The 15,506-nt window shown below is 40.3% G+C and overlaps 1 protein-coding gene across 1 annotated transcript in view; it reads left to right on the top strand.

The window, feature by feature from the left end:
- Positions 1 to 15,202, top strand: part of EFCAB5 (EF-hand calcium binding domain 5) — a 104,154-nt gene extending 88,952 nt beyond the window's left edge. Inside the window, exons 22-24 of the mRNA XM_081108939.1 lie at positions 934 to 1,223; positions 1,586 to 1,682; positions 14,482 to 15,202. Of these exons, the coding sequence (XP_080965065.1) occupies positions 934 to 1,223; positions 1,586 to 1,682; positions 14,482 to 14,675 (581 nt within the window). The 3' untranslated portion in view covers positions 14,676 to 15,202. The remainder of the gene's footprint in view (positions 1 to 933; positions 1,224 to 1,585; positions 1,683 to 14,481) is intronic.
- Positions 15,203 to 15,506: the final 304 nt, after the last annotated feature.

The raw sequence follows: 15,506 nt of genomic DNA, 5'->3' as shown, positions 1-15,506 counted from the left end.
TTTACTAGAGTTATATCCTCTTGTTGAATTGCTGCCTTTCATATTATGAAGTCGCCCTCTTTATCTCTTGTTATGGTCTTCACTTTGAGGTCTATTTTGTCAGATAAAAGTATTGTTACCGCAGCTTTTCTTCGATTTCCATTTGCCTGAAAAACTTTTTTCCATCCCTTCACTATCCATCTGTGTGAGTCCTTTGTTCTGAGGTGGGTCTCTTGTACACAGCAAATATATGGGTCATGTTTTCTTATCCATTCAGTACTCTATGTCTTTTGATTGGAGTATTTAACCCATTTACATTTAAGGCTATTATTGATAGGTACTTGTCGCCATTTTTATTCTTTATACCTGTGTTCCTTCTTCCCTTTCTATTTCTTCTTTTTACAGAAGTCCCTTTAGCATTTCTTGCATTGCTGGCTTGGTGATAATAAACTCCCTTAGTCCTTTTTTGTCTGTGAAGCTCCTGATTTTACCTTCAATTTTGAATGATAGCCTTGTTGGGTATAGTATTCTTGGATTCAGTCCCTTGCTTTGCATAACTTTGTATATTTAATTCCATTCCGTTCTGGCCTGATTATATCAACTCATTTAATGTCCACACTCACCAGAGAAGTAGGAATCAATCCCATTCTCACAGAAAAGGAAGAGGAGGTTCAGAGAGACAAAAGAATAAGGGGGAGAGTAGATATTCAAACAAAGATCTAATGTCAAAACACGAGTTTCCTTTCACCTTTCCTCAAAGCCTCTTCCTGTGCATTTTACCAGGTGTAGTTTCATTTCTGCCTTTTGATTTCATGACTAGAAAAACTAAGATTGTTTAAAACTGTAAGATATGATCTTTTTTCTAAAAGAAGTTTATTATATTATGCTCAGAATCCTCTGAAAAATATAATGTATGTATAAACAACCATGTGGGATATAATTCTGTTATTCCAGAGATTGAAAATGCAGGAGAAGTCCAGCAGGCAGGAGTTCTCTTTTTCCGAATCATGCTGCAAGAGCTGCAGAAAAGCCTTCGGCAGCTTACCTCCATGGACTTTGTATCACTGTTGCTCTATGATTACCGTTCTGCAATACAGTCAAATAAATCTCTGACAGCCAGCCAGTTACATGAGTTGGAAGCCAATGCAAAACTAATACCTGACATCCTGACAGCGGTTATCTTGTTCATTCATCCAGAGTTGGAATCATCACATGAATTAGAAATTTGGGATAAATGTAAACTGGTAAGTTCCTTTTAAGTATTCTTTTTATTGAAAAATAACCCACACAAGTTTAGGCATGCAAATCATAACTGCACGAATCATAAGTGTACAAATGCAAGGATTTTTACACAATGAACATTTGTAACCACCTAAATTAAGAAACAGGTCCTAGGGGCATCTCAAAAGCCCTCCTTTGCACTCTCTCCCATGACTCCCTTCCCCCCACATACACACACCTAGGGTGACCAGAAGTCTGACTTCTAATACCATACGCTGGTTTTGCCTGTTTTCTAATTTATATAAATGAAATTATACAAACTGGTGAATTGGGTACTCTAGTTCCACTCGCTGGTGATCCCATAATTTTTGTTCTTTATTCACAGTACTTTAACAAACACTTAGTTGAGAGTATTTGTGCCTTTGATCCAACTGCGAAGAATGTAAAAGTTAATTTAAAGCTCATTGGTAACTATCTCAAAGGTAAATTTCTATTTAATTATGGGCTAAATCAGGGGTGGGCAAACTTTTTGACTCGAGGACCACAATGGGTTCTTAAACTGGACCAGAGGGCTAGATGGAGTGTTTGTGTGAACTAATGTAAATTCAAAGTAAACATCATTACATAAAAGGGTACGGTCTTTTTTTTTTTTTTAGTTTTATTCATTTCAAATGGGCCGGATCCGGCCCGAGGGCCATAGTTTGCCCACGGCTGGTCTAAATTGTACTAACAACAATAAAACACAGTTGCAAGAGATATCTGAATAAAGCAAGTAGCTCACAAATTCAATTTTTAGGAAAAATAGTTCTGAATATGGTCTCCTAAAAGGAGGGACACTGGCTATAATGTATGCATTCCCCAAAGTGACCGCCTCTGCCACCCACATGAGAATTCAGAAGCACATCTGTCTCCCACTCACTTTTTGGAGGAGAATCAGCAGGAATCTAGAGCAGTGAGGCTCCCAGGCTGGAGAAGGTGATGAGCTCTTTGGCCATGGAGAATTAGCCACATGTGAGAGTAAATACTGGTCTACAGAGGCAGGCAAAAGTAGGTCTACAGTTGTTCATATGGAAAATACAATAATTACAATAACAATACAAGAATAAACTCTGCTTTGTATACTCACAACTGTAAACCTACTCTTGCCCCATGCTGTACATATGCAAGCACACATTCCTCCATGGGTGCGCATTACCCGAATGGAGACCTCAGGTCACTTATGTGAATGGAACAGTAAGGAATAAATTTAAGGTTTGTTCCTTTTTGTTACTCATGAAAAACTAGTATTAGTTGGGAAAACGACTCTAGAAATTGTTCAGTAAACCTGTCCTTCCCCTACCTCTTCCCCTCACCTACTTTCTGTGGAAATTCTAGATCAAGTCAGAAGGGTTTCTGCACTTCTGTGATTCTTATATTAGGCCGAGAGACTCAGAACCAGAGAGAGTCCTAGGGCGAGAGGAATGAAAAGGCAACTCAGAGGAAGACAACCACAATCCTCGGGGTGTCTGTGGCAGTGGACGCATACAGTACAGGGGGAGCACAGAGCCGTGAGCTGGGGCGCATGTTTGAGAAAGGAGTTGTCTAGCATAGGAAGACGAGATACTCCCAGAAGTTTGGGAGTGCTAGAAAATAAGAGAAAACACAAGATTCAAATAAAAGTTACCATGAATTAGTGGGGATTATGAGCGACATGAGTATAGATTAGAATTCGTATTAGGAAGGGCCTCATGGGTCTGGGCTGATTCAGGAGAGCCTCTGGATTCATAGGTGTTACAGGTCTCACTTCTTCTAAGGAAGTGATTCAAGGGAAACAATAACAGTAGCAACAACAAAATGACTACTTGTTCATCGTATACATGCATAAACTAGGTCCACATTTGTTCACCGTTCACTGGGGACTTAACAATCCCGAAGAAATGTTTTCTATGTCAGTTCCTCGTTGGTGCTCTTCCCTTTGGAGTAGATTCAGTTCCCATTCGTGAGCCCCAGGACCCCCTGCCCTCCATGTGTGACCAGTTTGTCAAATTGACTTTCTCCTTGAGCCCTTAACCACTTTGGTCCCCATCCATATTGCCAGACTCTTGGCCTAGATCCAGACCCTGCTGCCAGGGTCACTTGTGTCCTCTCAGACTGATGCTCCCTTTCTTGGGTGAGGACTCAGGCTCCCATCACTGTCAAATCCAGTCCCTCTGTGAGATGGGATCTGGAAATGAGGAGCAGGCCCCTCCGCTCTCTACCTTGCAGGTGTATCCAGGAATTGGCTCTCAGCCCTTAATAAGCCTATTCCCAGACAAAGGCATCTTCTGTGGAATTGTACCAATGTTTCAAGGGATTCTCTTAAGGCCCACCTCTGATCCGCATGTCTTATATAACCCCTTTGTTTCAGAAAACATGCTAATTTCTGTTTGCTCTGCTTGCTGCCACTTTGACCTGTGCTAGCTAATTCCGGAGCACCCTTGATCTCCAATGATTCCCACCACTTTCTCTTTTCCAACAGTGTCCTCAGGTGGCAGGAATACTAACAATCCTGGATTCAGCCAGAAACCAATATTCCCTAGGCTACCCTACCACCAGCACCAAGCCTTCAGCATTATCATAGCCTCTGCAGCAATCAAGACAGTTCATCAGCCACCCAGATACCAACCCTCTCTCCTTCAGATGCAACTGTATTCTAAGCTCCCCATTTGGGGAAAGGAAGCAGAACTCTTTGGGGCCCCTTTCTCTTTGTGCCAAAAAGAAAGGAGTCTTCTGGCATCGGATTCTGTTGCTCAAAGTTTATTGAATCTTCTAGCAGCATTAAGTACGGCACCTACTCAACCACCCCACCCAACATGAAATGCTACCAATAATATTTGTAGAAGTTCTCTGGATGGGGAGGGACTGTTAGCATAGCTCCTAACCCACCAAGCCTTCCAAACTAATGATTTTGCCAGGAAGACAGAATTAGGGCTGATGATGTACCCACACTTTCTTAGGACTTCTGCTGTCAACTCTTACTTTTATTAAGATAATGACATAACATTCTTAAACTAATCTGATATATGTATACGTGCATAAACTAGGTCTACATTTGTTCACTGTATATGTATATATTGTAAAATGATCCCCACAATCGGTTTAGTTGACATCAAGCACCATACATAGTTATATTTTCTTACATGAGAACTTTTCAGATCTACTATTGTTTTGACAACTTTCATACACAATGCAGTATTGTTAACTGTAATCACAAGGCTACACATGTTATTTGTTATAACTAGAAGTTTGTACCTTTTGACCACCTTCGTCTATTTCCCCCACACCCTCAACCCCCACCTCTGCCGACTAACAATCTGTTCTGTTTCTATGAGGTCAGTTTTTTTAGATTCCACATATAAGTGAGATTATACAGTATGTCTCTGTCTGACTTATTTTACTTAGCATAATGCTCTCAAGGGCATTTGCCATGTTGTAGCAAATGGCAGGGTTTTCTCTTTTTATAGTTGAATAATATTCCATTACCTATGCCGCATTTTCTTTATTCATCTGTTAATGAATATTGTTTATACGTCTTCTCTATTGTAATGCTGCAATGAACAAAGGAATGCAGGTATCTCAAGATAGTGACTTCATTTCCTTCAACTGTATACAAGAAGAGGGGACTTGCTTAACCATATGGAAATTCTACTGCTAATGTTTTGAGGAAACTCCATACTGTCTTCCAAAGTGTCTATATCAATTTACATTCCCACCAACAGTGCACAAGCGTTCTTTCTTCACATCCTTGCCAACACTGATTTCTTGTCCTTTTTATGATAATCATTCTAGCGGGTACAATGTAATATCTCATTGTGATCTGGGTTTGCGTTTCTAGAAAGGGGTATTTTGTTTTCTGGTGGAATTCCAGGCAGCTGTGTCACCTCTAGATGAGGCAGTCATCTATGAAGGAGCAGCTTTGTTCAGTATGCTTATCCTCTCAAGTCTGTACCATTGTATGTGAATGTTACTGGAATACTTCCCTGTGGGGGACCCAGTGACTCCACTGGCCACCCCGACAGCTATACATGCAGTAGCATATCAATAACCTGCTACCTTCTGCCTAAAGTACTCCCAGTAGTTGGCCTCTCCTACCTAAAGACCCATGACCCGACTATCTTCTCAAGAATCTGTTCTCCCCACTCCACTTTTGACCTCTGTGGCCAGCCTGGCATAGTCTTTCTGTAAGGTGTCCCATACCTTCCCCATGTTTCCTTCCCAGGGAGTTTGGACAGATGTTGTCTACTGGTAAATGTTCTCAGACCCAGAGGGAAGAAGAGCTGTCTCCTAGTAAAGCCAGAATCACTCTGCTGTCTAGAACCTGTATTTCTCCCAAGTGGCCACACTTCCTTCCCGCAGGGAAATCAAAAAAAAGAAAAGAAAATCTGAGGCTCTCTCTGTCCACAGACACTGATCTCAGCAGGAGTTTCCTAGGCCCTCTACTTTTTCTGCAAGTCCCAGGGTTCCCCTCGGCCAAAGAAGCCAGACTCAGTGTGATTATTTATAAAGATGATTGTCACCACTTGGACCTAGCATTGTTGGGTGGTAGTCCCTTCCGGGGCTTGCTGGCTCCTACTTGTAGGAAAAGAGCTGCTATCACAGTTAGACCCAGGTTTAACAGGAAGCCTAGAATGTGCCATTTACGAGTTGCTCATGGATTTCAGGCCCTAGAGAAGGAAACATCTGTTCGGTGTTAGAGCAGATTCCCTTTGTCCTGGCAAGAACCTCTTCAGGGCCCTTTTAATTAAGATATTAGACAAGCATTCACTCACACACTGTTCAGGAGACTATTTGGGGGCCTGGATGCTTGACCCATTTCCCGTGCAAGTAGACCCCTTCCATTGTCCGTCCAAGTCATCTGGGAATAAAAAGAAAGAAGAAAACTGAAATCAGCAATTTTCTTTCTGCTCTTTATCATGCCTTTTGATTTTAAAATTTGAAGTTTTCCAACAGTAGTTACTGAATTAAAGGAAATAACTAAAATTGGTTTTGTCTAAGTAATATCATTGCTGGTTTGATATCTGATAAAGACTGTTAAAAATCAGTTTAATGAGAACTTTTTCTATTTAAGGCAAGCATATTTTTCAGGTTCCTTTGACACTCATAATTTTTTATTTTAGTGATATTAAAACCATTTTTTACCCAAAGGACTATAAAAAATGTATTTTTTATTAAAGTTCTTAAAAAGGTCTAAAAGAACTAAAAAACTTCTCACAGAGTCAGTAGCCCATCTTTCTTCTCTTCTCACTCACCCCAGGTCCCCTCACTAGGGGCAATTCTTTTTTGCCCATTTAACTGTTTCTTCTGGCAATAGCACATTTCAATATTTCTAGTTTTTGTAATATTGCTATCTTTAATTCATCAATTTTAAACCTTGTCAATTGATTTTCTCTTTATAGATGAAAGTTTAGTTGTTACACCACCATTCTCTTACCCTATCCTCCTGATGTAGTTATATTACAAATGGGGATTAAGTCAAAATGCAATGTTTACATGATTTTGCCAATGCAAATATTATCCACAACTGAGCACTGCAGCATATTGATTGCTCCTTTTTCACTTTTAATTTTTCATGAAATAAATAATTGCATTTTATTTTTTAAATTGCTTAATTTTATTTGTACTTCTTGATAATTCCTACCCCTTCCATTTATCTCTTTACTAGGGGCCCGGTGCACGAAATTCGTGCACTGGGTGTGTGTGTGGGGGGGGGAGTGTCCCTCAGCCCAGCCTGCCCCCTCTCACATACTGGGAGCCCTCAGGCATTGACCCCCATCACCCTCCAATCGCAGGATCGGCCCCTTGCCCAGGCCTGACGCCTCCGCCAGAGGTGTCAGGCTTGGACAGGGGGCCCCCATCTCCCCCCGATCACTGGCTCTGGCCCCCGCCCAGGCCTGAGGCCTCTGGCCCAGGAATCATGCCTGGGCAGGGGACCCCCATCTCCCTCTGATCGCTTGCTCCACCCCCCGCCCAAGCCTGACGCCTCTGACCCAGGCTTCAGGCCTGGGCAAGGGGACCATCATATCCCCCCACTCCCCGGCTCCGCCCCCGACCCAGGCCTGATGCCTTGGCCAGAGGAGTTGACCCTCATCATCCTCCGATCACCAATCCCCGGATCGGCCCCTGACCAGGCCTGAGGCCTCCGGCAGAGGTGTCAGGCCTGGGCAGGGGACCCCCAGCTCCCCGCGGTTGCAGGCTCTGCCCCTGCCCAGGCCTAACGCCTCTGGCCTAGGCGTCCGGCCCGGGCAGCGGGGACCCGCAGTGGCAGCGGGGGGCGCCGCGATCACGCGGGCTCCGCCCCTGCCCCTACAGTACGCCTCTGGCTGAGGCATCCGGCCCGGGCAGCAGGGACCCGCAGCTGCAGCGGCCCCGCGATCGTGGTCTCCGCTTTAGGCCCAGGCAAGGGACCCCTAGCTCCTGGGACTGCCAGCTTCGACTGTGCCCAGCTCCCATCGCTGGCTCCACCCCTACTTCCTGCTATCACTGGCCAGGGCGGAAAAGGCACCTGATTCTCCAATCATGGCTGGGGGGCAGGGCAAAGGCAGCGCCAGGGCTGCCTTTGCCCTGCCCCCCAGCTCTTAGCTCCCCCCTGGGTTTCAGATCACTGTCAGTGGCAGGGGGCTTCTTCCTGCTTTCCCTTTCGCCTCCCTGCATTGTGCCTACATATGCAAATTAACTGCCATCTTGTTGGCAGTTAACTGCCAATCTTAGTTGGCAGTTAATTTGCATATAGCCCTGATTAGCCAATGAAAACGGTATCGCCGTACGCCAATTACCATTTTTCTCATTTATTAGTGTAGATATAATTTCCCAAAAGGTTACATTTATCAGGTAATATTTTTAGTTCTAATTTTTTTTTTTGAGCCATTCCTTCTAGAGATTTTAATTTTCTATCTGGAGTCTTCCTGCACCCCCGATCTGCTACTCAGCTGCCTTCCTGATATTTACTTTTCTGACCCCATAGAAATTTATTTTGCCATTCTCTTAGTTCATTCTTTCTTGACCTACTCCTGTGTTTTGAGACAGCATTTTTCCAGTAGTTTTCTGAGTTGGAGCGCATGATTGGTAAATTTTTTGAGACCTTTCATGTCTGAAAGTTTGCCAGGTAATAATAATTTAGAAGACATTGCTCATTGTCCCCCCCTCCTCCCCCGAAATTGAGATATAATTCAATTACCACAAATTTCACCATTTTAAAGTGTGCCATTCAGTGTGTGTGTGTTTTTTTAGTATATTCATCAGGTTGTGTAACCATCACCATTATCTAATTTTAGAACATTTTTATCACTCCAAAAGAAACCCAGTACCCATTAGCAGTCACTCTCCCATGCCCATCCCCATCCCAGCCCCTGGCAACCACCAATCTACTTTCTATCCAGTTTTGCCTATTCTGGACATTTCGTATAAATGGAATCATACAATATGTGGCTTTTTGTATCTGGCTTCTTTCACTTAGCATAATGCTTCAAGTTTCATCTATGTTCTAGCATGTATCAGTACTTAATTCCTCTTCTACAGCCAAATAATATTCTATTATATGGATATCCCACATTTTACATATCTAGTTATCAGTCAATAGACAAGTGGGTTGCTTCTACTTTTGGGCTATTGTGAACATCAGTTTACAAGTTTTTGTGTGAGCATATATTTTTAGTTCTTGTGGTTATGTAGCGAGGAGTGGAATGCTGGGTCAAATGTAAACTCTATGTTCCTAAGGAAATGGCTCCAAGGTCACAAGAAACTTGGAATCTTCCAAGATTGCTATTGAGAAGTCCGTATCCGTTCTGATTTGATTCTGTGCATGTGACCTTTTTCTGTGCCACCAAAGCTGTAGAATTACCTTTTATCTCAAAGACTGTCAAATTTCATAATGATAAGCTTTTATATGGGTCTGTTTCCATCCATTGATATAAGCATTCACTGGGCCTTTTCAATTGTGAAACTCAGGTCCTTAAGTCCTTGATAATTTCCTCCATGGCATCAAGGTTGCTACTTATGACTGTGGAATTTGTACACTGCACAAAGGTGCTCTACTGAGGAGGTGGGAGGGGGCTGAAATCGAACCAGGAGTCCATTCATTAAACTGTGTGCTTTAGCATAAGGCCACATCTGCTTGTATGAGGGGCATCTCTTTCTTGACACACCTTTTTCTGCTCATCAAGCTATGTGCTCACAGAGTGCATTCTTCCATGGTGGGTGTCTTTTTCTCATTTACACAAAGATGACCTAGAGGTTGGTGGTGGCCCTGCCCTCTTTTCTGTATTGTGTCTTTGGAATTCCTATTGTTTAGACATTAGATCGCCTAAATTTAGTCTCCCAAATCCTTGTATTTTTCCTCCTATTTTGCATCTTTTTGTCTTTTTTTCCCCACTTTCTGAGACATTCTCATTCTTCTAATCCTATTGAATATTTGTTTCTGCGTGCTTTAATGTCTAAGAGCTTTGTTGTTGCTGTTCTTTAAATACTTGCTATTACAACATCTGTTCTGTTTCTTGAATGAAATGTCTTCTCTCTCTGAAGGTATTAATGATAATTATTTTTTAAAGTTTTCTTCTCCCTGTTGTTTCTCCTCCTTCCTTCTGTTTCAGTGTTTTGGTGTTTGTATGTCATCTTCTTTACATCTCCTGCACACTAGGCAACTCCTCACCCCAACCCTAGAAACTTTTTCCTCAGTTAAGGTAACATAGAAAGTCTCTGACCTAGGGGACATCAGACACAGCTGAGAAGGGAGAGTACCAGAGTGAAAACGGGGAGAGTATGAGTGTGTCTACTGAATACTGAGACACCTGTAGGCTTTCCCCACTAAGCTCCAACAAAAAGGAGCAAACAAAAGGCACAAACAACTGATACCTACAACCACTGAAGTGCAAGAAAATAGTGCAGGACTTTTATTTGTAATACATTTATCCCATCAATGTCGGATTTCTATTTTTTACTGTTTTAAAATAAATAATTTATAAATAAATATACATATATTTGGCCGAAACCGGTTTGGCTCAGTGGATAGAGCGTCGGCCTGCGGACTGAAGGGTCCCGGGTTCGATTCCAGTCAAGGGCATGTACCTGGGTTGTGGGCACATCCCCAGTGGGAGATGTGCAGGAGGCAGCTGATCGATGTTTCTCTCTCATCGATGTTTCTAACTATCTCTCTCCTTTCTCTCTGTAAAAAATCAATAAAATATATTTAAAAATATATATATATATACACATATATTTGGATCATGTTCAACATCTGTTACTGATAGAGGGATATGATCTAAGAATTTAAAAGCTGCTATATTAAAGTATGAATTTTTATAAAGATAAATTGCATTGATTTCAATTTGTACATAATCTGATTTATGGCTACATCATTTTAAAAAGCCAATACAATGTGATATTGTGCAGAAGTTGTGCTTACAATAGGAATGAAATTAATGCAAGAACTCAATGTTCAGCCTGGAATAAACTTCCACCCAAACTTTGATAACTCAAGAAAAAAAGTGGAAGATTTAACTTAATCCAGTGTTAAAGCAGAGATCCATAAATGGAGGTTTAATTAGAAATATCCCATATTATTCTAATGTTTTAAGCAAAATGAATTTCCTATGTAATTAAAAGTTTGATTAAACTTGAATCTTTTGAAATCAATAGGTTCATAAACAGATTCAAAGTTTGTCTCAGCAATTATTTTAGCTCAGATGTTTTCAAATAATTTCCTATAACCCTTACCAATGCAAAGCAAAGCAAAAAAAAAAAAAAAAAAAAAAAGCACAACAATTTCTTATGGTTAGAAAAGGGGGGGAAAAAAAAGGAGTATGTTTGCTTGAAAGAATTGTAAAATCTGTGCAACTGCTGCAAAGATCTGGCATCTATCCACCACAAGAGAGCAGCAGTGCTCAACCACTGTTAACGGGAACCCCACAAAGCAGCAATTTCCAACCCGTTCCTGTGCCACCACACACTGGTGTGCCACAAGAATGTTTACAACGTGCAATACCTGACTATTTAGTCAGGAGCACTGGCCGCTTTTCCCTCAGATTGTCAAATAAAAAAATGACAACAGCCAACACAACAGCTTTCAGGTGTGAATAAATCAAAAGAATACCTATTTTTTTTGTCAGGTCGGCAAGGAATATATTTTTTGGTGTGCCACAGAATTTTAGTAATTAGTTTATGTGTGCCATCAGACGAAGAAGGTTGAAAATCACTGCCACAGAGCAATGGAGGCTTCCTTCGAGGAATAAATTAAAGCCAGCTGTTACGACATCAATCTCTCACTGGAAAGGGCAGGAAACAGAAAGTATGGCCCAGACAGGTTTGGAGCTTCTGTCCCCGGTAACAAGACAGGAAATAAGCAACAGGGGCTTGTGAAAGGGAGTGACCTCGCTCCCCCTTCTCGTGTCCTTGAGTCACCATGGCGATGGCTGACTGGCTTAATAACGGCTGCAGATAGGAGTCTATTCATTTGGATGCCAGATAAGAACACGGTGGCAGGCATCAAAGAAACAGAGCTCTTCATGGGGGTTTCGGAGGGGGAGAATAAAAGCTGTGGGGAGCAGGAGAGCTGTCCTATGTCAGAAAGTCAGTTAGGACTGGTTTTAAAAGTATTCTGGGGTGAACTTTTATTTAATTAAATTCATAACATTAAGATAATCAGAGTAATCTTTGCAGCCTATAGCATTAGTTTGTTTCAGGAACTAATAAACACAAAAAGGGATCAATTATAACAAAATGCACCTCAAAATTGTACATTTGTATGTTGATTGGTCTAGTATTACCCATAACATGAGATGAATCAGGTACATTTCATGTGCTCTCAGAACCAGCATTTGTTTTTATTCATAATTGTCACTAATGTTACTGAGTTATAATCTGAAAAGACTTAGTATTTGAAAAAACTAACTTAATTATTCAATAATTGAATGTTGTTTCAATTCAACATTTATTGAACACTTATAATTGGGAGAAGACAGTGCCTGTGTGTGTGTGTGTGTGTGTGTGTGTGTGTGTGTGTGTTAAAAGAGAATTCTAGAACATTGTGTCTGCGTTTTAAAGTCAGTTTAAAAAAAATTTGAGACTTGTGAATGTTTTCCACATTTTATGTGCCTTCATGTTGACAGACGATAGGGAAGTAAAATTGTTGTCTTTCATTTAATAGATATCCATAAGTAACAATTGTCATTGTTAAAGAGCTATGGAGAGCCCTGGCCAGTGTGGCTTGCTTTGTTGAGCATTGTCCCAGGCACTGAAAGGTCACTAGTTTGATTGCCAGTTAGAGCATATGCTCAGATAGTGGGTTCAATCCCTGGTTGGGAGGCAACCAATCCATGTTTCTCTTTCTAGCTGTCTCTCTGACCCCATCCCTCCCTCTCTCTCTAAAATCAATTTTTTAAAAAAGAACTATGGCCCTGGCCGGTTTGGCTCAGTGGATGGAGCATTGGCCTGCGGCCTGAAGGGTCCCAGGTTCGATTCCGGTCAAGGGCATGTACCTTGGTTGCGGGCACATCCCCAGTGGGGAGTGTTCAGGAGGCAGCTGACCGATGTTTCTAACTCTCTATCCCCCCCCCCCTTTCTTCTCTGTAAAAAATCAATAAAATATATATTTTTTTTAAAAAAAACTATGGATAGGAAATATTTAAAACCTCTTATTCAATTATAAATATTATTTATGGTTTATTCAACTCAAATCAGCAAACATTGTTGAGTTAGGCATAGACCTGAGGGTGGGAGGCATCTGAAAGGCGGCAATTAATATTTATTTTTTTTTAGCAACTACTCTGTGTCAGATTTTCACATATATTTTCTCGTTAATTTTCATAACAATTCTGAGGTATTATCCCTGTTTTATGGAAGAAGAAACAGGTTCAGAACAATTAGGTGACCTGCTCCAGGGCACAAGACTAGTTGGGGTAAAGTCAAGATTAGAACCCATGCCCAGCTAATGTGGCTCAGTGGTTGAATGTCAACCAATGAACTCAGGGCACATGCCTGGGGCTGTGCAGGAGGCAGCTGATCCAATGATGTTTCTATCCTTTTTTCCCTCTCCATTCCTCTCTCTGAAATCAATAAAAAAAATATTTAAAAAATAATTGGAACCCAGATCTGTTCAACACTACCGTATATTCTTTCCATTAGACCAGTGGTTCTCAACCTTCTGGCCCTTTAAATACAGTTCCTCATGTTGTGACCCAACCATAAAATTATTTTCGTTGCTACTTCATAACTGTAATGTTGCTACTGTTATGAATCGTAATGTAAATATCTGATATACAGGATGGTCTTAGGCGACCCCTGTGAAAGGGTCGTTCGACCGCCAAAGGGGTCGCGACCCACAGGTTGAGAACCGCTGCATTTGACCATTAGTCATTGACTTCTGGGAAAAAGTAACTTTTATAAATGGCAGTTTAATGCTTTTCAATTTTACATGAATCTTAATGGTATGTAGTGACTCTATATTTTAAAGTAATTTTAAATTAAGAAATATTTCAAACATAGAAGTTTGAGACTAACACCTGTAGTCATTATGGACCCATATTCTATATCCAACCTTAATATTATGATGTTTGAGTTGGACTGTTTTAAAAAAAGAAAACATTATAAGGCCCTGGCTAGTGTTCTCAGAGGTTAGTATCAACGAGAGCACAGAAGGGTTGCAAGTTCGATCCCAGCCCAGTTGGGGTGGGTGTGGGACACAACCAATCAATGTTTTCTCACATTAATGTCTGTCTGTCGTCTGTCTGTCTCTCTTCCTCTCCCTCCTTTCCTCCCACTCTCTAAAAATCAATGGAAAAATATTCTCCTTGAGGATTAACAACAAGAAACATTAAAGGAACAGTTGAGACTTTCTACCCTCTCTGATCCTATTTTCTTCCTCCCTAGAGATAATACTATTATGAATTTGGTATTTATTATGCATGATTTCTTACTTTTACTATATGCTTATGAATCCATGAACAATATAATATTGTTTTACAGGTTTTAAAACTTTTAAAAATTGTATCCAAAGAACATATTATCCTACAACTTACATTTTGTGCTCAATGTTTTGAGATTTAGCCACATGATATATATAGCTCTAATTCTTTAATTGTTGTTAAATGCTGTGTAGTATTTCATTAGATGACTACACCAAAATTTTTTAATTCTTAGATATTTAAACAAGATTCTGCTATGGTTTTTACTCCAAACATATCTAATGAACTTTCATCATAATAATGGAACTTACATTTTAATTTAAAAAGTGCAAAACTATTCACACTAACTTTTTTTCCCCCTTTGGTGCAGGTCATTCCCGAATCAATGTGTGGAAATCGCATAGTATTGTCATGGAGTACCTATACCATTGGTCACACATCTGTTTAGCTCTCATAGAACTAAAGATAAAACTAAATGGTGCTATTATACCCCCATTGCCCTCAAAGACTGACTCCTGTGTGTATGCCAAAATGCCAGGTGCAAGCTTGCTAGGTAAATGCTAATGGAATTGGTGCTGTATTTAGAATATTTTTGTTATGTGCAGTTTTGTTAACTATAAAATATTTTCAATTGGAAGAAAATAGACATATAGACATATTCTGCTACTAGACACTTGCCTCAGCACTTTTTAAAATCAAAAGTGCTACCTAAGGAGAAGTTAGATCTAAAAAATATACAGTTAAGGTAGCCATAAACAAATGCATGTTATAGAATATATTAAAAACTTTCCTTTCAATTTTAGTTTTTATCTGCCATGGGACTATTATGCTTGGCTGAAGAGAGTTATTTTCATTCTTTTAAGGTACAAAGTAAAGACCGAAGATTCAGAAAATAAAATGTCAGCTTTTACATCAAAAGAGGACCAAATAATAACGATTTTTAAGAAATGGACTGGGAATTGTTTTTCTAATTTTTCAAAGACTAATATGAGTACTACCATTTCTCCCTCCTCATCACCACACACACACTTACCTTAGTAACAAGTTATTTCAATAAATAGAAATCCTTGTGGGAAAATGTTTGTCCAAGACTCATGGAAAAAAGAAAACACCTTAAAAAAAATAACAACATAACCTCTCAAGTTCAAGAACTACAAAAAGAATTTATATTTACTTAAGGATTGTTAGTACAGCAAACTTTACTGCTCTGTTGTGAGATTTCATCTTTGCAATAAAATATCTGATGACAGTCCGTTTTTAATAAAATTTTGGGAAATTAAACTTCATTTTTTTTATTTGGTTGAAAAAAATGTTGTGTTCCAAACATCTTATAATTTGAGGTCCCTGTTTAACCTTTTCTGATAAGATGGCAGTGTTATTACCAGTCCTCATCTC

This window comes from Myotis nattereri (genome assembly GCF_964212035.1).
Source record: "Myotis nattereri genome assembly, chromosome: 16".
Classification (NCBI taxonomy): domain Eukaryota; kingdom Metazoa; phylum Chordata; class Mammalia; order Chiroptera; family Vespertilionidae; genus Myotis; species Myotis nattereri.
The sequence above is the reverse complement of the archived record's forward strand: the minus strand, read 5'-3'. Positions and strand labels throughout refer to the sequence as shown.